General features: G+C 41.9%; 1 protein-coding gene across 1 annotated transcript in view; it reads left to right on the forward strand.

The window, feature by feature from the left end:
* The window catches only part of LOC306977687 (cadherin-10-like), an 81,359-nt gene that overhangs the window by 634 nt on the left and 59,640 nt on the right, over positions 1 to 21,085 (forward strand). Inside the window, exon 2 of the mRNA XM_079576101.1 lies at positions 20,211 to 20,569. Coding sequence (XP_079432227.1) covers positions 20,354 to 20,569 — 216 coding nt within the window. The 5' untranslated portion in view covers positions 20,211 to 20,353. The remainder of the gene's footprint in view (positions 1 to 20,210; positions 20,570 to 21,085) is intronic.

Genomic DNA, 21,085 nt, shown 5'->3' on the forward strand with positions numbered 1-21,085 from the left:
CCAATGCTCTCTCTTCCCTTGCACCCTCAGACTGACCAGTGTGGGCACCTTCCATGTTTCATAACATTAATTCCCCCCCTCCCCTCGCATGTATAGTTTCAGCTTTTCGGTCAAATGGAAAGACACGTCCACTTCTTTGGGAAGTCTTTGGTTTGTCTATTTCGCGCAGCTTCAAAGCGACGCTCATGCCCTTTGCTGATGTTGTGACAGACCAGTGTTGAAAAAGACGACTTCAAAGAGGCAAATTTCACTTCGCCTTCTCCATCCAGGGCTTGAAACACATCCACAATTTTCTCGCGGCCTGTAATTATTTTTCTGCACATTCGACTTGCCTTACAGGGACGCCACTGTGCTTTCGCTCCTTGTAGATGAAAGTCCCTGGACTTGACCAAGAAGAGGGCTCATAAATTAAATTTGTTCACGCCATGAAAAGACATGGGCACCCTTGTTCCCAAAATAAGGATATATTTTCCGACATTCTAACAATCTTCTTGTAAATCTTTAGCTTAAATTTGGGCAAAATAAGTTACTTCAAGTCTTAAATAATAAAACACAAAGCATTTAGAGATACCCATTTGGCTCCATGTTTGTTTATGCCCAAGGTTATGAGACTCGATATCAGCCATAGTCTTAAATGTCAACTAAAGTCAGCTCATTTAAATTAGTTGCAGGGCAGTATCACAAACAGGCTTGCCTCAGAGAATGGAGATTGTACTAGAGAAATCCACTCCGTTCATTGAAATCCCATAATCCTATTTCAAAAATGTATATCCACATATGCAAAAAAAAATCGTTTCTGGTGTCAGCCCGTCAAACTCAATTGCCATCTCGTATTTTTTGCAAACTAAATGAACTTTCCAGCTCATCCCCGGGCATGTTTCGCTCTAGTTTCTTCCCGTGGACACTGGCCCGCTGTGCGCCGCTCTGACTGACTGAGGGGCTGCCTTGTTGCTGGTGGGCAGATTTTTGATGGAGAGCCACTGTAGCGTTCCTATCGGGTTGTGGGGGGGGGGGGGGAGAAAGAAGGCATGATGCGGTTTATCATGGAGTAGGAGCAAGGCACTATAAGCTCCAGTAGTCTGTGCCATGTGCAGCTCTGCCATACAAAGTTAATCCGCTCCTCCTTGGCTTCTTCTTCTTTCCTTTTTCCTTTCTCTCTCTCTCCTCTCCTCTCCCCTCTTTGGCTTTCCAGTCGTGTCGCTAAGGAGTGACACGATTGGGTGCAGCAGCATCCCCCTCGGGGCACAGCGCGATATTGTCTAGAGCAAATTAGCCGCTAAGACGCTTGACTTTGGCGGTAATGTCAGATATGGGGTGACCTTTCAGCCGTTGAGAGAGATTGCGATTCAACATGGCTCTTGAGTGGGGATTTTTTTTTTGGAATTAAGTTTGCCGGGGCCTTGACATTATGAAAATGCACTTTCATGTCCGGCGGGATTTTTTACTTCTTGTCCTTGCAAGAAGTGTTTACCGAAAAAAAAATACACACAGCTTGTTCCAACTCAAAAAAAAAACATGTTCCCCCGACGACTTAATACATGTCAAAATGCACTTATGGCCTTGTACACATCGGCGTTTTTTGATGCATGCCTCCACAAAGCAAGCTGTCCCTCCCTTTTGAAAGAGCTTTTGAGCGCAGGAAGTGTGCAGTGTATCACAAAATTGCTTAGAGGATTTCAAAACATGAGTAAAGCTTGCTGAGGTCTGCCACCCGACTGCTTCTATAGCCGCTCCACTGAAGGCTTGACAAAGGGCTAGGGCTCCCCCAAGTGGTCATTGCGGGAGCGGCACGGCAGCCGGTATATATAGAGAGAGAGGGGAGAGAGGAGAGAGAGGAGTGTGCGCTGGTGTATAGTGTGTGTGTACGTGGTTACTGCCTTGTCAATAGCAGCAGTGCAATCAGCGGGGATACTCAATGTGCCAATCACCCGGCTTCCTTGCACCAACCTTGTAGAAATGGTTAGTTGTTTGTCAGGGCAAAATATGGCCCTTCCAGCGCCATAAATCGGCCGATTGGACAAACGCTCGGGAGTACAAACGTTGGACAGTAATCATGACGCCTCGATGACGACCTTCAGACCTCCCGGAGAGTGCGCGCCGGGGCAGCTGCACGGGGCAACAACAACAACAAGCGTATTTCATGGTATAAAGTGCGGAGCGACAAATCGGATCTAAATCATGCTGCAGTTTTGAGGCAATATGACGTGATATAGAAATTTTTTAAAAACTATTTGTTTTGTAGCTGTAAAACCTGGTCTCCCTTTAGATGTGGACCTATGCCGAGATATTAGTGAAACTTTAGAGCTTGAAATGTCACGTTCAATTCAATATTTCACAGGTAAATTGTGATTATACTTCCCCTTTTGCCCAGTGTATAGTTTACATCTTTGGTTCTCAACCGTTTTTGTCTTTTTATGTTTTATATCAGTGGCTTCAGTGAGTCTTATGATCAGTGCTTGAATCAAAAGAACTGGATTACATTGTTCAGATCAGTTTATTAGCCATTTGCAGTATAAAAGTATTGTTTTTGGGAGATTCAAACTTCAAATTGTATTGTGAATTTATACCTCAATTGCGTTGGATTTGGGTCGTTGTAGTTATTAATTGTGCCAAAAATGCTCCATCAGAGAAGAAGCTCCATATCATACATGTCAAACTCAAGGTCCGCGGGCCAAATCAGGCCCCCGGTAGGATTACCAACTTATATCATAACCCGGCTACCGATGAATTGCTTTAAACACGTTCGAACTACTTTTTCCATCAGCTGAGGTGTCCCAGTCTGATGCAGGTCATTAATGAGTAATATATGGATTATTCGTCATTAAAAGTACAATAAATAGCAGCCTTATGAAGAGTCTTTGGGATTTGTTCATTTCAAAGAGCCGTTCAAAAGACTGGTTCTTTTTATTATACATTATTAATGACGGCATGAAGACGTGATCGATAAAAGGCACACTTTTTTACAATTTAAATAATCTAAAATTACAATGGGACGTAGAATTTGAAACTTTGAAAAATGTGTTTGGGAATAAAATCTTGCGCCATGACTGATAAAAAAGAGGCTACAACTGACAAATAATCTTTAGTTCAATTGAGATCCAGTTCGAACCGTTTACCTTAAAGAGCCGTTCAAAAGAGCCGCTTGGTCATGAACGTCACATCACTAAAGCTTAAAAAATGGGAATAGGTAATGTGCAGCCTAAAAGCTCATTATACAAGCTAATAAAAGGTATTCAAATCAATATTTATTATCGAAACAGACTTTGTTTCGGCCCCTGATCAACACTATGTTTACATTTATATTTATCTTAATGAGCTCGACACCCGCCCTCTGCGCTATTACGGCTTAAGCAAACCAATCTATATCGAAATCTATACTCCAATCTCAAATCCTCAGTCTCCGCTCTCCATTTGCGGCGAAATGCAAAAAGGGTAACAAGCAAAGTATCCAGACAGTCATTTTCATAAAGAAATGCACTTACATTTTCAAACATTATACACTTGAAAGCACCACATTCAATTTGCATCTGAGGAGCTGGAGATGGAAAAATATGCTCTTTTATGATAATGACGTCTTTCAGAAGTGGACCCGGAATTACCGTCATCGCCAGACGTTTAAAGTAATCATAGACTTCGAGCGATAAACGATGTCCAAATGTATATGTCTTTACGGTTACTGTGTTTATTTCCCGCAGCTATATAGAAAGCTGCAATGAGGGCTCATTTCAGACACACACACGGCTCATAGGGAAAATATGTCCCTATAGCGGAACATACTGATGCATATCATCATCACCATGGAGCACAGGTGGTGCGCCTTGAGCTCTGACCCACGGCAGCTGACGCTAAAGGTCCTGCCAGTACAATGTGCACCGACACCCATGTTTCTCCTGTGTGGACACTGCCATGTGCTGGCTTTATGCAGAGATACTCCCGGTGATGGGACGTTCATGGCTGAATAGGATCTTTCGAACAAATCTTTCATCAAGCTTTTTACTTTTTAAGGCGGGCCACTGCAGTTGAACAGGGAAACTTATTTGAACCTTCTGCTGTGGACTACTGGCCTGAATATGAATATATATATTTTTTCCTTTTTATTTCCTTTTAATGTTTAACATAACAGTACAGAGACAGACAAACGACAGGTGACAATACACAATACAGAGTCACGTAACCATGTAGAGACAGACTTTATAATACAGAGACAAACATGACAGGTAAGGACAGGTGGAAACACATGTAGGGAATAACGTTCAACTCTTTGTATATACATATATATACATATACACGTATACCACACACATACATATACATACACACATAAATAAATAAAAAGTATTTGGCCAAAATCCAATAGAACGTCTATGGGAAACTGACCAAATACTTATATTCCCCACTGTATATATACCTACACACATGCCCACATATACATACATATATATGTACACATACATATGCACACACATACATTTTTAAGTTGTATTAAGGTGTATGGAAGGCAACGACTATAGAGTTACAATATAACTTAATATTAATATAATATAATTAACTAAATGTAAAAAATATGAGAAAATGATCTATTGTAAGTTTTCTGTCATTTTCTGTTTCCATATAAAAATACGTCCTTTTATGTCTAAAAAATGCCCCAAATGGATCGAACCAGGTATGGACAAAACACAATAGATCGAGCTAGGAATTAGATATTAAACAATCCGTCTGAAAAACCCTTCAAAACATTGTTCAGTCCAAGGCTGGAAAATTTGAAGTCTGTGTGAGCTAGTTACGTGGAGACAGAGGGCCCTTGAAATGACAGCGTCCCATAAAAATCCATAACGAAACATTGAATCAGTGCAATAATGAAACATGTCATTGTGAAAGCTTCTATGTTAAGAGACCACAAGGAATTGCTGAAACCGGCGGCACATTTTTATGTACAACGGCTCCTGATAAATAGTCGTCTAAATCCCTGTTGTAATCGTCCAAACACGAACCCCTGGCCCCGTATAAACCCGGCGTCCTATTCTGCTGCAGAGTCGACACGCTCCTAAGGCTCATACCCACACGTTTCTGCTGTACATTGCACCTATAATTATTGTGCGAGCGGAGAGAGCGCTCGGCGGAGGAAAAGTGCTTAGTTGCAGCGCTCTCTCCTCCGCGTTGGAGGCAATACGGCGGGCGCGCTCCCTGCTCCGTGTGCGCTGCAAATCCATACAGACTTAAGAGCGCGAGCCGGGACTTTCTTCTTCCCAAAGCGCATATTCATGAGTTTTTTATGTTCCGTGATCAAAGGCGCTCTTATTCAGCAAAAATCCGTAATTCCTACAGAAACGGAGCCCGCTGTTGCCCTTTGCCAGAATGCCTCTCCTCAGACAACATTTTTCACAAAAGCCACAGCAATCTGCCATGACTCGACATAAAAATATCTGTGAGGGAACAACTTTCCAAAAGCCGTTTCTTGTACGGAGAACACCGGGACATTACAAACTGAAGGGCTTTGTGAGGATTTTGAATTTTGATTTGCCATTTCTGACACAACCATCTCTGATTACGGACTGTTCAACCTCGCCATTATTTCATTACTTCTGTATCACTTAATCATCTTGAGCTTATCAGGTCTGTGGTTCCTCATCAACATTTTCAGGGGCACAATAGCAGAATTAGGGCTAAGGGCGACAATTAATACCGTGTCAGTGGCAGAGTGCGCCTCTTAAGACGGCAAGGAAGAGAAAATCTGTTTTTTTTTCACTATAGAGTCCCCTAGCTTGCAATATAACCTTGCAGAGAGGTTTGCCCGATACTCTTTTGGGGATATTGATCTGCACATTGATGTTGAGTTCATTCAGATCCCCAACCTAAATGTAAACCCTCTCCATTTTGGGAAATAAAACATAGATGGCCTCGTCCCTGCACAATATATCACCTTCTTATGAGCTCTGTGTGTGAAATATTTTCAGGTAACTTCTTGTTATTGACGGTAGGGTAACGACTCCTTCCAGTAAAACAAGATTGAGAAACAAAAGAAACTTTAAAGGTGCAACTATGTAAATAAAATAAATAAATAATAGTATTAGTGCGTGTTTAACTTTTCATCTTTCCTTTCCATCTCAGTGGCCGCTCCAAGACCAATTTTATATCAGATCTTTGGAGTTTCTGGTAGGTTTTCTTGATGGGCGTGTATACGTAGCCATGGGGACAGATCCACCAGCAGTGAAAACCTACCAGAAACCCTAAAAAATAAAAGGAGTACCCCAGAGGCAACCGGCATGGAAAGTGAAGGCGCCAAATACGTGCAAAATTGTTTTTGTTTTTCCATAAAAAGTTACATAATGCACCTTTAAAGCAATACTAAGTAACTTGTCTACCTTAATACATAATCTTTGAAGTCCCTGTTGGGGAAATACAAGTGTCAATGGGATGCTTGGTGGGTCTTTCATCTCCCCCTGGTGTCTCTGGCTAGAAAACCACAGTTGCAACTTCCCTGCCTCTGGGTCGTAGCCACCAATACACACTAATGGAATCACGAAGAAGAGGCCAACAGGCTAACGGGCAAAGCTAACAGCGGGCTAGCACCACTTAAACAGTATTTACTGCCAAGCTTGAATGAAAAAAAAAATCTCCATTGTGTAATTGGATGAACAATATCCCTCTCTCCCTTTGTCTTTTCTGTCAGTGCAGTATTTACTCTCACGGACAATTCATAAGTAAAAAAATCGCAACTTGCTACGACACCTTCAGTTGCGCTTATGGCCTCTTGGGTCAAGATTTACTTAGTACTGCTTTAAATAAACGTGCCGTTATTCTAAAGGGCCTGTCTCACCGGCCTGGAGACTAGTTGGAGACTGGAGTTGCCGCTGGTCTCCGAGACGTCGCCTGAGTCTCCAGGTGTTCAGCACAGGATTGGTTTCAGCTGAGATTTCAGCTTTTTCAAGTGTCTGACAAGTCTCGGATACGTCACAGAAACGTCTCACTGGTTGAGGACAACAAATAGTGCTTGCAACTGCTTGAGACCGTCTCAACCTCACTACCTGGAGACTTGTATTATTTCCAGGGGACGTCTCGGAGACATGACCCTAGAAGCCATGATGTATCACACTGAGGTCTTTCATCTGATTAATTTTATTTTGCTAACACAAAATCCATGGTAACTCCTAACCTAGTTCCTCGGCTTTGTGTAAGTCTTATCATTTGTGTAAATCGTGTAATTTAATCCAATGTACTGCGATGAAATGGCTTATCAAAACATCACTATCACATCAATCTAATATTGATTTTGCTTCAAATAGCTTTGTCTTTCGCCTATTGTGCAGCCCCAAACTGCCTTTGTCACCTGCCTGGCATTACGGACAGACAGCTGAACATATTTTTAACATAAACATTTAAACACATTCTTGGGATTTTAATAGGGCGTGTAAATTGGTATAACTCCGAGCCGCTCTATAGAAGCTGACAGCTCCGCGCTCATCTTTAATGGAGTGCTTGGAAGGATTCTGGAGGAAGATACTCTGGCCCTAATGCTTAATAGGCACAGCGCATCAAAGATTTAATATCCAGAATGCTATTAAAACTCAAGGACAGCTCGGAATGATAATTAGAAAATGCAATCACAAGATCAGGCCAGATTAATTGGGAGGCGGCATTTTGCGATTTGAGGAATGCGCGAAGTCACACTCACATTACGGAGGGGAACAAACAGCAAAGGCAGGAGGGAGGTGTGCGTCCATTGATTGTTGTGGCGACATTTACCTTTTTGGATTTAAATCTACGCCACAGAACTTCCCAGGTTCTTTAAAACTCTGTCCTTGCTCCTGTTTTTTTCTTTTGAAGGAAACTGGATTTGTCTTTGTTTTGCTGATTTCAGTGTTTTGAGTCTATTAGTGTCTGCTGCTACACTGCCTGACCAGGTGGAAAAAAGTCGTCCACACAAAAGAAAAGGTCACGCACTCTAATATTCCGATGCAGCGCCTTTAGCTTTGATTACAGCGCTCATTTGCTGCGGTTTTGTTTCAATAAGCTTCTTCCAAGTCAAAAGGACCAGCGGCGCAGTCACTTTTCACCAAGATCCAGGGGCGGACTGGCCATATGTCCATTCTGGAAGAGCACAGAAGGGCCACTGGCTCTAGGGCCACCAGTCCCGCCTCAAGCGAGCTTTACCCAAATCTAAAAGCTAAAAAGAAAAGCATCAAGATAGCGAGAAAAAGAGGATGAAAAGTCAACAAAAACATGATGAAAAACACGGACAAAAAAAACCTACAAAAACGTGAGAAAAACACAACAAAAAATGATTAAAAAAACACCAAAAATATGACAAAAATGTGGCGACGTGACGAAAAATTTCCGTCACTTTTTTGTAGGTCTTCGCTTTCAAATGAGGCGTTACATTGTTGCTCTCCAGACAAGAAGCTTTTAGATTTGTGTAAAGCCCAGTATAAAAAAACATGAATCTAAAAGGAATTCCGTGGAGTATGGTGTACCACAAGGTTCAATTTTGGGACCATTATTATTTATTATTTATATTAATGATTTTGCTTCTGTTTCTACGACCACCTTTCCAGTTCTTTTTGCTGATGACACCAATCCAAAAAATAATAATAAAAAGCTGAACGGGGGAAAATGCACTCGTTAATGTTAAGGTGGGTGATAAAAGGTTAAAATATGTATTTGTGGAAGTGCACAATTACGCTAATTTGGGCCAGGCTAGTCAGAGTCCAGGGCTGTTTTTCAGTCCCAGTCCGCCCCTGCCAAGATCTTGCATTGATGATGGGAGAGTGTGACCTCTGCGCAAAGCCATCTCCTCACTCCAGCACATCCCACAGGTTCTCAATGGGGTTAAGATCTGGACGCTGTGGTGGCCAAACCATGTGTGGAAATGGTGTCTCTTTCACAATATGCGCCTGATGAATCCTGGCATTGTCATCTTGGAACATGCCCGTGCCATCAGGGAAGAAAAAATCCATTGATGGAGTAACGTGGTCATTCGGGATGTTCAGGCTGTCGGCTGATCTCATTCTTTGGGCGCATATGAACCTATAGACCTGACTAGGGCTGCACTAGCCTGGCCTTAGCTCTTCAATCCGTTCTGGCTCGGCTCCCAAATATCCAGAAATTAAAATTGAAGCCTTGGAATGTGCAAGGAATGCTCCCAAGAGTTATGATAGAGTTATGATAGCTGCTTCACTCACTCGGGCGCATTACATACAAAATCAGATCCAATCGTTTCAAAAGAGTTCACCCCTCCCACCTGATAACGGAGCTCAATTGTGACGTTCCAGCCCCTTGTACGAAACGAAGTAAGTACGAGGGCATGGTAGAACCAGGCTAGGGCTGCACAATATATTCCAAAAAAATATTGTATTGTGATATTAGGTGAAGAACCTAAGAAGCCAAAATATCTCGCAACATCACTAAAGTCTTTCTCGGACTGAGATCGAGACATCTCTTTGCGAACTAGACAAAAACAAACTATCCGTTAAAATTAGAAATTAGTGGAAGTTCAGTTTTAGTTAAACATGTCCTAGTTTAGTTCAATTTAAAGGGGCTATACAGAGTTTAAAAATGTTAAAATTATGTATTTTCCTCCCCCTACATGTTTCAGGAGCCCAGACCTGTTCACCACAACTGCCTCTGAAATCCTGCTTTATTACTCAAAGAGGTGTTAATTCGGGTCCAAACTGCCGTCATGCACAAGCTTAATATAGAGACTGCAGTTACGCGTAAGACCTGAGGTGGCAGTAGTGAGTATAAAATGCCCAACTTCCATCTAGTCCCTTTAAGTCTTGTTTTGACCCAATTTGCTGAACAACTAGTTCCTTACAATTTGTGTTTAATTAGAATAGAACGTATCATGTTGAAATGGTTTATTGACATATTGCAATAATATCATTATCACGATATTGCACAGCCGTATCACATATCGCAGGTTACTTCAATATCGTTCAGCTCTAGACCTGACCAAGTGCAGCAGCCCCAGAACAGATAGTTATATACAGTTGTTTTGTTTTCTGGGTCAGGCAGTGTAGCTACTAGGCCTGGGACAAAATATCAGATAGCATAGCAAGTATCGAAACTTTATCAAGTATCGCAATAGTTTCAATTCTTGTGTTTAGAAGCATTTTTATCATGCACTCCTTTGTTTTCCAATTACATTTACACATTTTAGTTGTTAATGTACTTTTCAGTCTTTACATATTTTAAGGTACACATATTCCTCATTATAATTACTTACTGTATATAACAATATGTATCAGATCGGCCCCTGAGTATCGTCATACGTATCAGATCGTAATTACTGTCCCAGCCCCGGTAATTACCCATTGCGACAAGCTTCACTCCACACTGTCACCAGCAGGGGTAAGTGCACCTGAATAAACATGTTTGTTCACATTATTCCAAATGATAAACCTCAAAATCATTTAGAGCCATACTCTCCTCAGACACGAGTCGTGCAGGGACAGAGCCAGTCATTATAAAACATGATCAATTATTAATTGCTAAGAGATATCTTCCTTATGGAGGTGCATTTAGGCAGTGTGGTCAGGGCTCATTTCTTTCAGCTAAATGGCTGTGGGTTTGATTTTGAGGCGGGCTAAAAACCAGTGGAGCCAACATGTCTTACCCAGGTTATTTGGAGTTCTTTATGACTTCTACATTTAATGGCTAGGATTAGTGATATTGATGAATACACATGAATTTTGTAGCCACATATACGTCTCTCACATGAAGAGTTACTTACTAATAGAGCAAGTGCCAATTTATACATTTTCGGGGATGTGAATATTTTTCTCCGGCAGACAAATAGTTCAACCATTTAGGATTATGTGTGAACAAGGTCGATAGCGATTTAGACATTAGGCATTGTCTTGTGCTAACAGCTCAATAGACGGAAGGACAATGGTCATCAATATTGCAAATTGTGTTTGAACAAGATGCTATTGGCTTACGCAAGTCATTTGACATTGTTAAAGATCTATCTAGATGTGTCTACGGACATCATGAGAATATTTACTTCAAGAATGAACAGGTAATAAAAGCATTAGGTCCAATATTGGTTTATACAGTCCTGATCAAAAGTTTAAAGGAATAGGCCACCGTTTTTACATACTAAGATATGTTCTTAGCTCACTTTAGTCGAGTTAATATATCCCCGTCTGGTCTTTGTCCGTGCGCTCTGTCACGCAAACGGAGCACATACGCAGCCTCTCCCACATGTCACATAGCTCCGAAAAAGCTCACGATAGAAGCTACCAAGCTCTTCCACGTGTTCCCTATTTAAATAAAGTTACGTGAAGTGTTTTCATGCGAAGTATATTTACCCAGAAATGTAGCATGTCGATTTTATAAGCAAATAAAAAGGGGGACTATATTGTGAGGCGTAATGATACGAGGAGCACAGCGTCCGCGTAGTAACTCCTAAAGACTTCCCCCGCTCACTTCCGGCAATAACCTTTAGGAGTTACTGCGCGGACGTTTTACTCCTCGTATCATTACGACAAAGACCAGACGGGGATATATTAACTCGGCTAAAGTGAGGTAAGAGCATATCTCAGTATGTAAAAACGGTGGCCTATTCCTTTAAGAGCAGTGGAAAAATGGTAAAGATGCGATATGTAACAAATAGAAATGAGAGTAAGACATAAAAAGGGAGTAAAGCTTTTATTGAAAACAACTGTTCAACTGAAAAAGCCTGTTTTTGCAGCTAATCAAAAGTTTAGGCCAAATCTGAGCAAAAATGTAGATTCAGTGTCATTTTGTGTCACACGGGTATTCACACTGTCATGACGTCATGATGGCCAAAGCAAGACAAGAATCTTGTTTTGAGCGTGGTCGGGATGCAGTAAAAAAGATCCTGAGGGTTATGGAACAAAAAAGTCAAGTGGAAGATCCCAAAAAACTGTCCCCAGCACTGAGCCAGAGGATCCGCATGGCTGTGTGCCAGGACACTGGCCGATCCTCCACCCACATTAAGGCCAATCCATGGAGCCGACTGCAGCCCAACAACCAGAGGTTCCAAAAGACGAAGAGACACTCTCTGTAACATCTGCACTGAGCCAGCAGCCGTTTGACCTTTGCCCTTCAACACCTGAAGCTCCATTGTTCCGTTGAAGGAAAAAACGCCCTAGATCATTGTGGCGTCCCCTCTCTGTGGCTGGTAGAAAACCTCAGGTGGATCTGCTTGTCATACCAGTAACGTTGGAAACCTTCAGGACCCTCAGAGGATAAATCGTTTTTTTTGCCTTTGCCATCAGGATGTCATGACAGAGTGAATACCTGACACAAAATTACACTAAAACCACATTTTTGCACAGATGTGGCCTTTAAAACCATGTGGTCCTTAAACTTAAACATTCAATTTAATAGTTGTTTTCAATCAAATATTCTTCACATGACTCCCATTTCTTCTTGTTGCATGTTAAAGTTCTACTTTTCCACATGTATTAACTGGTCTTACACTTTTGATTGGGACTGTATATACTATTGGTGTGAGAAATCTCAGGGAGACACTTCTTGTTTAATAAAGGTATTAAAAAAGCAATTATTCCCATAGAATTAAAGAGGAACTGGGCCATATAAACTTGAATTCTTCCAGCTACTGAGGTAGGTGTGGCGCTCTGAACAATGTCTACTTATTCGTAGGCCTGAGAAAGAGATCCCTGCACAAAATAGTCCCGGACTGAACGGCATTTATCTTGTAAATCCTATGCTAATGTGACTCCGCCCACCACCTAAATCGACCGCGCAGGATGTTTGCCGTGAACTGGCTGTGCTAAATAGGCTGCAGTGAAAGGGAGTCTGTCAGGGTTGAGCTGAAGTCCTCGCCCTGCAGTTAACTGGCAATTATTCAAGGTTTAGTTTGCCAAACGCTCCTAAGCGAGGGTCAGCGGGGCAGAGATGGAGACCGAAGGCTAAGCAGTGTGCAGGAGTAGCCCTCGAATATCAAACTGGTTTGGATTGTGTTTAGTCAATTTATTTCTAACATAAAGCTGGTATCGTGAGTGCATTCACATTCCACACGTCTGTTTCTGATCACTCTGTAACATTATCTCTACATTTATGCACTACTGTTTTAGTAGTAATCTGCTTTAGACACTTTATTGACATTTTATATGGATTCTTGCAGCCATTCAGCCTTGATTCCAGTGATTACGAGAGCTTATAATGATTCTTGTCTCGTGAAACAGCTCTAATGCTAAAAACGTAGCTACTTTTGTGCTGCATTTAATGGAAGTGTGGGGCGATATAGGCAGTTTGAGTGCTGAAATTATTATAATGAGTCCGAAGTGGTGATGTGCGAGCGATAATCGGTGAAACTATGAATTGTAATGGAACAAACATGTACAAGTGAGGAGGATATTGTTGAATGTGATTGAAACATGCTTTAAAATCACGCCGTGGAACATTCTCTGTTTTGTTTTCGATCACACAAGTGCGGCTAAATGATTGAAAAATGCTGATGAATAAATAAATGAATAAATAAATAAACATGCCGTTGATACAGAGCTTGAATTTGTCAATACTGATTTGGCAGTGGGATACTAAAACAAAGCATTAGGAAGAGGCCGAATGTCCACCCTAGTCCCTAACCCCTCACTCACTGCATACACCCGCACTATATAGTAGACTATATTGTCCACTGATTCTGTTGGCGATTCCGACAGAAGCCACTACTTTCTCCAAACTGTATGTATTTCTGCAATAAAGACCAACCAAACTCACGAGACAGTGGAATATTTATGGATAAATACGAGTCAGATACGTTATATATAACACGGATTATTCGGCTTGGATAATTCGAGAGGAAGCTATCGGTCATTTAACATCTCAAGCTAAAGGCTAGCAGCTAATGTTAACATTTTTTCCATCATAACCATTTATATAAAAGTCGTTTATTCATGAGAAATACATAACACACGACTGAAACAGCTGATTTCATTTAATTGTCATATTGAGTTCAAAGACCTGTCGCTGACGACTGTTCTTCTCCGACTCCCGCAATGCATTGTGGTCTATATTGACCCGTTTAGTGACCACCGCTTGTCTCACTACTTTTCAGAATGCATTGTGGGAAATTTTGAGTGCACTACTTTTTTTTTATGGCGTGACCACTATATAGTGCACTATATAAGGAATAGTGTGGACATCCTGACACGGACATCATCTTTGGCTACCTTTAATCAAAGCAAAGCAGCAACATCGCCATGGTTACAAGCTGGTGCTGGGGCCACTGTCCCGCTGGTCAGGTCTGAGGAAGTGTTCATTTTAGTTTTTGTCAAGATTAAGTCAAATAATTGTCTTCAAATTTAGTCAAGATTTAGTGGAATAAACATAAGATTAATTTAGTCAACATTTATTATAATCATATTTGATCAAGGTCCACTGCTTCAATTGTTTGTTTCTTCTCCCACAAGCACAGAGCTGTTCCTGTGGCGGTGAATTTAGTCTCATCTTTCCACTTTTATTTCATCACATTTTAGTCGACGAAAATACCTGGACATGGTGTGAAAGGTTACGCCGTGTGGTTTTAAAGGTCAAACAGTGATCGTTCATTCCAGAAGACAACATTTTCACCAGTCTAAACATAGCATCCCTCCTCTTGTCCCGCGTCAGGGGTTTGTTAAGTGCAGCCTGGTGCGTTCACTGACATTGGGGCAGAATGCGAACACAAAGCGGGCGCGGGGGGGTGGGGGGGGATTAGCTTTGGTGCATGTGCTCGTTGTGCAGTGGCCCCAGGGAGCCGCGGTGCACGCTTGTCAACTCGACTCGCAAGCGCCCGGGCCCCCGCCACAAAAACCCTGCTAAATACAGTCTTTAAGAAGGAGAGGGCGAGATTTATTAGGATTAGCTCCCCCTCAAAAGATCATGCATTATTCATTAAACATGTTTCGCCCCTGTCGGAACGTCCTGGTGTTGAGGCGAGAGCGGCAATGGAATGAAAAACGACATCTACACGTTCTTTTTCAATACATTATAATTGATATTTTTACATTTTAACATTTTAAACAATGTCTATATGTAAGGGGAAGCCAGTAAGGAGCGAGAGACTTGAACTGGCCTGGAGCTCCCTCTTTAGGCAGCAGTGGGGATGACATGTTATAAAACAAAGGTGACAAACTGCAATGTAACTGCAAAACCATCTGGTGATGCGATAAGGGCTCTGAGAAAAATGAAATCCAAAACAACTGAATCAGAGCGCCTCAGCAGTAGAAGAAGAAACCAACCAACCAAAGCTAACAAATTTATCAAAACTGCATGAATGAAGCAAGGTACTGCTCCAGGCGGTTGTTTTTGACCAGGAAACAAAAATGTAGATACATACGGCATGTTTGCAAATGCCCATATATGGTCATGTTCGAAGCAGTCAGAGGGGGAAAACAAAGAAGAGAGAATAAAATAAGAACGTTCTCCCATCTCTCCACCTTTACTTCAACAAATGCCAAATGCTATATGTTTCTACTAGGGGTGGTCCATATTGTATCGCATATCGTTATCGTGATATAATTTATGTTTCGCTCAGCTCCATCAGAGCAACATACTGACTGTAGAACACAGGGACAGGTGCTTTAAAAGTAAAATGAAATTAGTATGTCGAAAAAAACAATACAATATCACTAAATTAATCTTCCCAATAGGCGTAAGGCTGGGATTTTTAAGTAATTTGTCCATTGTCAATTATATCATCAAATATATCGTTGTTTCTTTTTTTATATCATGCTAATGAAGCCAAGGCGTTAATTCAACCTGGTAGACTAATTTCAGCACCACCTATCACCAGCCAATGATTGCTTCCGTGAGGGCCGCACCTCCACCTCAGTCACCAGCGTAAGAGCCACACTTCCGCAGCAGCCAATCATTGCCCTCGGTCCCGCTTTTAAGCCCCAGCAGTCATGATTTGTTCGCTTCCCTGCTGTGCTGCGACCCGCCTCCACCCCATCTCCACCTCCACCTGCTACATCTTCACGGGTCTTCCATACCATCACCGGTGTCCAGGCTCTGGGGAAGACATCCCTAACTCCAAGCCGTTCATCCATCTGACTTTCATACACACATCGATGTCTACCGCTGGGGTCTTATCGCGAAAACTAAAATACATGTCAATAAATCTTCCTAATCGCTGCTTTTTTCTGTTTGAGTCTATCCAGGTGGAACAGATTTTAGACCATATCGCCCTTCCCTAGTTTCTACTAAATAAAGATACAGAGACATGGAGAGGAGAAAAACGGTTCAACAGCTCATAAATACTTACGAAACAGACAATGCTAACCAGGAATCTAATGCTAGCTTCGTTCGACATATGCTAACGGTAGCAACAAGGGCCGTTTTCCGCTTCTACTGAAGAATTTGCTGTGAAAAAAGCAGCCATGTGGACCGGATCTTGGCTTGACTTTATTTGTGTGGCTAAAAAGAGAGAAAATGGTGATTCCCATGAGAGGTTTTCTAACCCCTCGCAAGGCCACGCCCCCTTATGATACATTACTGTCTGTATCTATAGCATGGTTAAAAGTTGATTTCGCATGTTAGAAAAGCAAAATTAAAATGTCATTATAACCCTAGGGCTGAACGATATGGATAATTTTATGTCTCGATATTCATCCCAGATATCTCGATATCTGCTATACATTTAACCATCCAAGTACCACCCCACATAAATAGCTGATCTTCCAAGTACAATCACCTATAGGCCAAGATTCAATCTTGACTAAATCAGGTCTAACATAAACCTTAATCCTGTCTACACCAATAGCACCAACGCAAACAACTTAAATACAGCACTAAAGGATGGACCAACAGTGGAAAATCGGTGTTGTCAAAAGTCCTTAGATCCATCTAGTTTCCACATTCCAGTCGCTGTAACTCGTGTAGCCGTGCTCTCTCTCTCTGCCGTTATCAAAAAATGCTCTTCCGCGGGTAGAAGACGAATGGACCGAAATATGGAAGACTAGACAAAAGTGCAGCTTTACTTCGGGGAAATTCAGTGGAGCGTGTGAGGAACATTTTTCAGATGAGAGCGGCGCACTGGCGAATGCAGCGGGACAGAACGGCGCTTTATATTTTACAGGAGGAGTTTAGAGCGGCTCCGAAGAGAGTTGAGGGCATTAGCTTTTGTTCCCATTTGTCGAGGCTTTTGCACCTATAATTAGTCCGACTCAGCCACTTCCGAAGTAACAAAGGCTGTTTTTTTTCACGACAGGGAGCTGATTCACATCTATTGTATCAAACCAGGCTGGAAAACAGTGACAGTGTTATTATTATCTCCGTCTGGCGTTTGTTCTTACAAAAACAAAATGAGTTTTAAGATGGCAGAATGACGTTTGACTAACACAGATGATCAGCACGGCCATTTGTGCTGATGTTGTTAGAATACGTGTATGAAAAAGAAATCTCCATGTTCCTCTTGAGCAAATGGCAACTTTTGTAGATACAGTACAGTATACATCAGTCACCATGATAAGAAAGTGCATAACTGGATTTTCACAAGATCTGAATCTTAAGTCTCACAAAATATCCATCTTGAAAGGCTCGAGCTGATACGTGCGAGCTCAAATCCACTGGAGTTTGCCGACAAGTAACAAAACGGCGACAACGGAAAAGTGCTGCTAGAGATAAACACAAATAACTATCAGCTCCTTTCATTTTATTTGAATTGAAATACGAGTAACAACTCAGTTCAGCTCATTCCACAGTTTGGGGCAAACAACAAGAAAAGGCTCGGCCTCCTCTGAGTTTGCGCTGGGTCTGAGGAACCACAATAAGAGCTTGTTCTGCCGACCTGAGAGGACATACCGGGGAGTATGACCTCCTTCATGTGAACTCCGGTCCTCAAGATGATTTTGAGGAATATTATTACACAAATCAGAGATCAGATGCCTGTTAAAGTACTCTAGAAATGTGAACAATTCTGTCAATTCCTTCAATATGTAAAATTGTGAGCTACGTGCGCAAGTAGTGTATAATTCCACGGCAAAGTGCAGGGAAAGTCCTGTAAAATGCAGAGTCAGACCCGCTTATGCCCGGCCTCGGTTGCTTTGACTCTGGCGGCGGTGCGGTGTTGACGGGACACTGGCAAAGAACTCTGTAGTTGAAGTGTAGGGCGTTTCGCTGAAGAAGCCTTTTGGATGAGAGGCGAAACCAATGTCCGCTGGTCGCTCTGCTTCATGACCGTGACGTTAGGGGTCGCCATTGCTGTAATACCTCCATATAAGGGTGGCAAAACAAGCTAGATTTCCATTATAAAGCATTGCCCTTTACACACGTTTTAAGCAACTGTAAAGCCTGGTTTCTAAGATTTTTTTATTTAATTTCTATAGCTAGATATTCCTCCTGTGATAATGCTGGGTTGGTCACAAACCAGGCTGTTCTTCGTAAGGTACATTTTAGAAATCTCGGACTTTGATTGACAGCCCATTAGCATCCGAGCTAAAGGCGTGGTTACGACCGAACTAGGGCGAGGGCCGAGTCCACAGTGAAAATCCCGCCCTTTTGTCCTTTTAGGAACGTGCTCTGTCAGAGCTGGGTAGGAGGAGTCTGTAAATCTGCCATAGCTTCCTATTCGAACGTGGTCATTATGGTAAATAATGTGAGCAGATGATGTCCATTATAAGTCTATGGGCGAAACACTTAAACTACAGAGTATGCAACTCCTGTACGATGAGAGCCTACACAGACATAAAACACAAGAGAGTGTGAAGTTCATCTACCTTCATAACTCATCCTAAACACTCCTTTGACCTCTGTTGCCTTGCTGTGACAAATCCTGCCTACCCTCCTCTGGACCAAGGATTAAATGCACCAGACACAGGGAGAATCGTTTGACTTTGGTATTGTATGAAGTACTTAATGTCAAAAATATTCAACAAACTAGATTAGCCTAAAGTGTACAGGTTCATAGTTTCCGAAATGCATCACAGCAATTAAACATGTTATCACATTCCTTTCCTTTGGTTAATCATATTTGCGATGGCTCAGTGAGTTTTTAGATCAGATAATTGCAGACAGTTCCAACAGCTGTCATCGTCGCGCGCCGAACAAACTTTCCCCAGAAGAGATCCGTGTTCTTTGTTTTGCACCTGTTCGTTAAGGCTTTTCAGCGTTGTTAAAAAGCTGAATCTGTCATTGTGTCGACACTGGATTTAATATGACAAAAAGCTCTAAAAAAAAACAAAAACAAAAAAAAAGTTTATTAGGAATTCGTGACACCCTGATTAACTTTGTCGAAAGGGCTCAGTGATTTTGTGAGAGTCGTCCCGGAGTAGGATCTTTTGTGGTCTGTGTTAAGGTGTTTTTTTGTGAAGACCGGGCGAAGAAAACATTGTGCTTCTAAGACAAGAAATAAAAAAGAAATCAATGTAGTGAATCGATGTTAACCTTTAAGCAAGCGCAGATTATGTTCTCTGAAAACGTACAACTTTCCTTTTGTCGTTTCTTTGTTTCCCTATGTCATATTTCTCTTTTCATTTTTTACTTTTTTATTATTAACATTGAGTGTTCGTTCGGGGGAGTTCTGGGTAAAATTGACTTTTTAAAAAAAAGAGCTGCTTGGTCAGGAACGTCACATCACTAGTCATAAATAAGGAGCTGTATTTAAATAATAAGAAAAAAAGGTCATCTGAAAAGTTCTGAAAAGCATCTTGCAAATGTATTTGCACTTGGCCAGAAATAAAAGCCAATTCCCAAAAATGTAGGCACACTTTGGCAACCGATTTCCTGTAATTGCTCTGCCCTATTGTACTCCGTATATGACGCATCGCTGCAAACACAAGCTGTTCTAATGTGAACAAGCGCATTGAGAATATCCTCCTATGGTAAATGGAAAGTACAAAATGACTAATAGTTCTGGACTAAATGAATCTTTTGCAGCATCCAACTTCTTGTCCTCACGGAACCTGCTCACGCGCCCAACACGGTCAAAGAAACCTCTTTTGAAACTAGTGCCATCGGGAGGTGGCACAGTAATCACCTTATTTTACTCTTTCAAACACAACCACTCATTTTGTCAGGGCTTTTCTTTTTTTTCCACTCGCACAAAACACATGAAAAAACACTCCACTTTGTTGATTGCATAATGGGCTCCGATCTGACAGAAAACAGCCAAACGCATTGCCTTTAATGCCTTTTGTATCGAGCATGTTGTTTCCATGGCCTTTTCTTCAGCTGCAATTTGAACGACTGCAATGAGAGCCGCTAAAAGTACGTCTAACTCTGCTTTTCTTTTGTCGCAGGGATCTGGCATCGGGGAACGGAGTACAATGTCCATTTTGATGTCGCCACTGGTTTCTGAAATCGTCTACTCATAATAAAAAGAAAACGCTGGGCTTTTTTCTTTTTCTTTCTTTTTTTCCCATTCCCTCCCCTGAAGGATACAATGACGAGCAACAAGCTCCTTTTCCTACTTCTCCTGCTCCTGTGCATTCCCTTTCCTGGCGAGTCTCTTCCGTTCAATCCGGGGAATAATATCGGGAATCTTTTGGGGATTTCGGACAATGAGAAAATCCTGCACCGCTCCAAGCGTGGGTGGATGTGGAACCAGTTTTTCCTGCTGGAGGAGTACGGCGGAAACGACCACCAGTACGTCGGGAAGGTAGGTGTCCATGTGCATTGCGTAGTTGAAGATAAACTGCTGTGACGTGATCGGAGAACATTTGAGACGATAGTTTAGAACTGAGGTGGACTGCAGATTGTCAATATCTCTGTACTTCAAGTGTTGCATGAACCAAAAGCTGGTAAACGATTTTGGAGTGGCTTTGTCTCAGTGGTGGAGCATTAACCCACCTTCATGTGAGAATGCAGGCCATACCGCCTTTGCTACACGCAAGCCCGTCAGATCTTGGAAGCTATTTTACATCAGTTTAAAACAAAGACGCTTTTATATAGTTGTATCATCTTAAAATGTCCTGTGCATAAAGGCGAGTGAGAGGAGGATGGGGAGCAGATGCAAAAGTGCTTCAGTCTGAATGACCCGCGGAGGCGCTGGACACCACTTCCTACGCGCAAATATAACAAGTAACATGGACTTAACTGATCAGAAACCCACTTAAGTTGAGCAGAAGTTGCAGAGATACGGAATAGTTGCGAAGGAGACTGCGGATTATTGGAA

Source organism: Gobius niger, assembly GCF_951799975.1.
Source record: "Gobius niger genome assembly, chromosome: 18".
Taxonomy (NCBI): Eukaryota; Metazoa; Chordata; class Actinopteri; order Gobiiformes; family Gobiidae; genus Gobius; species Gobius niger.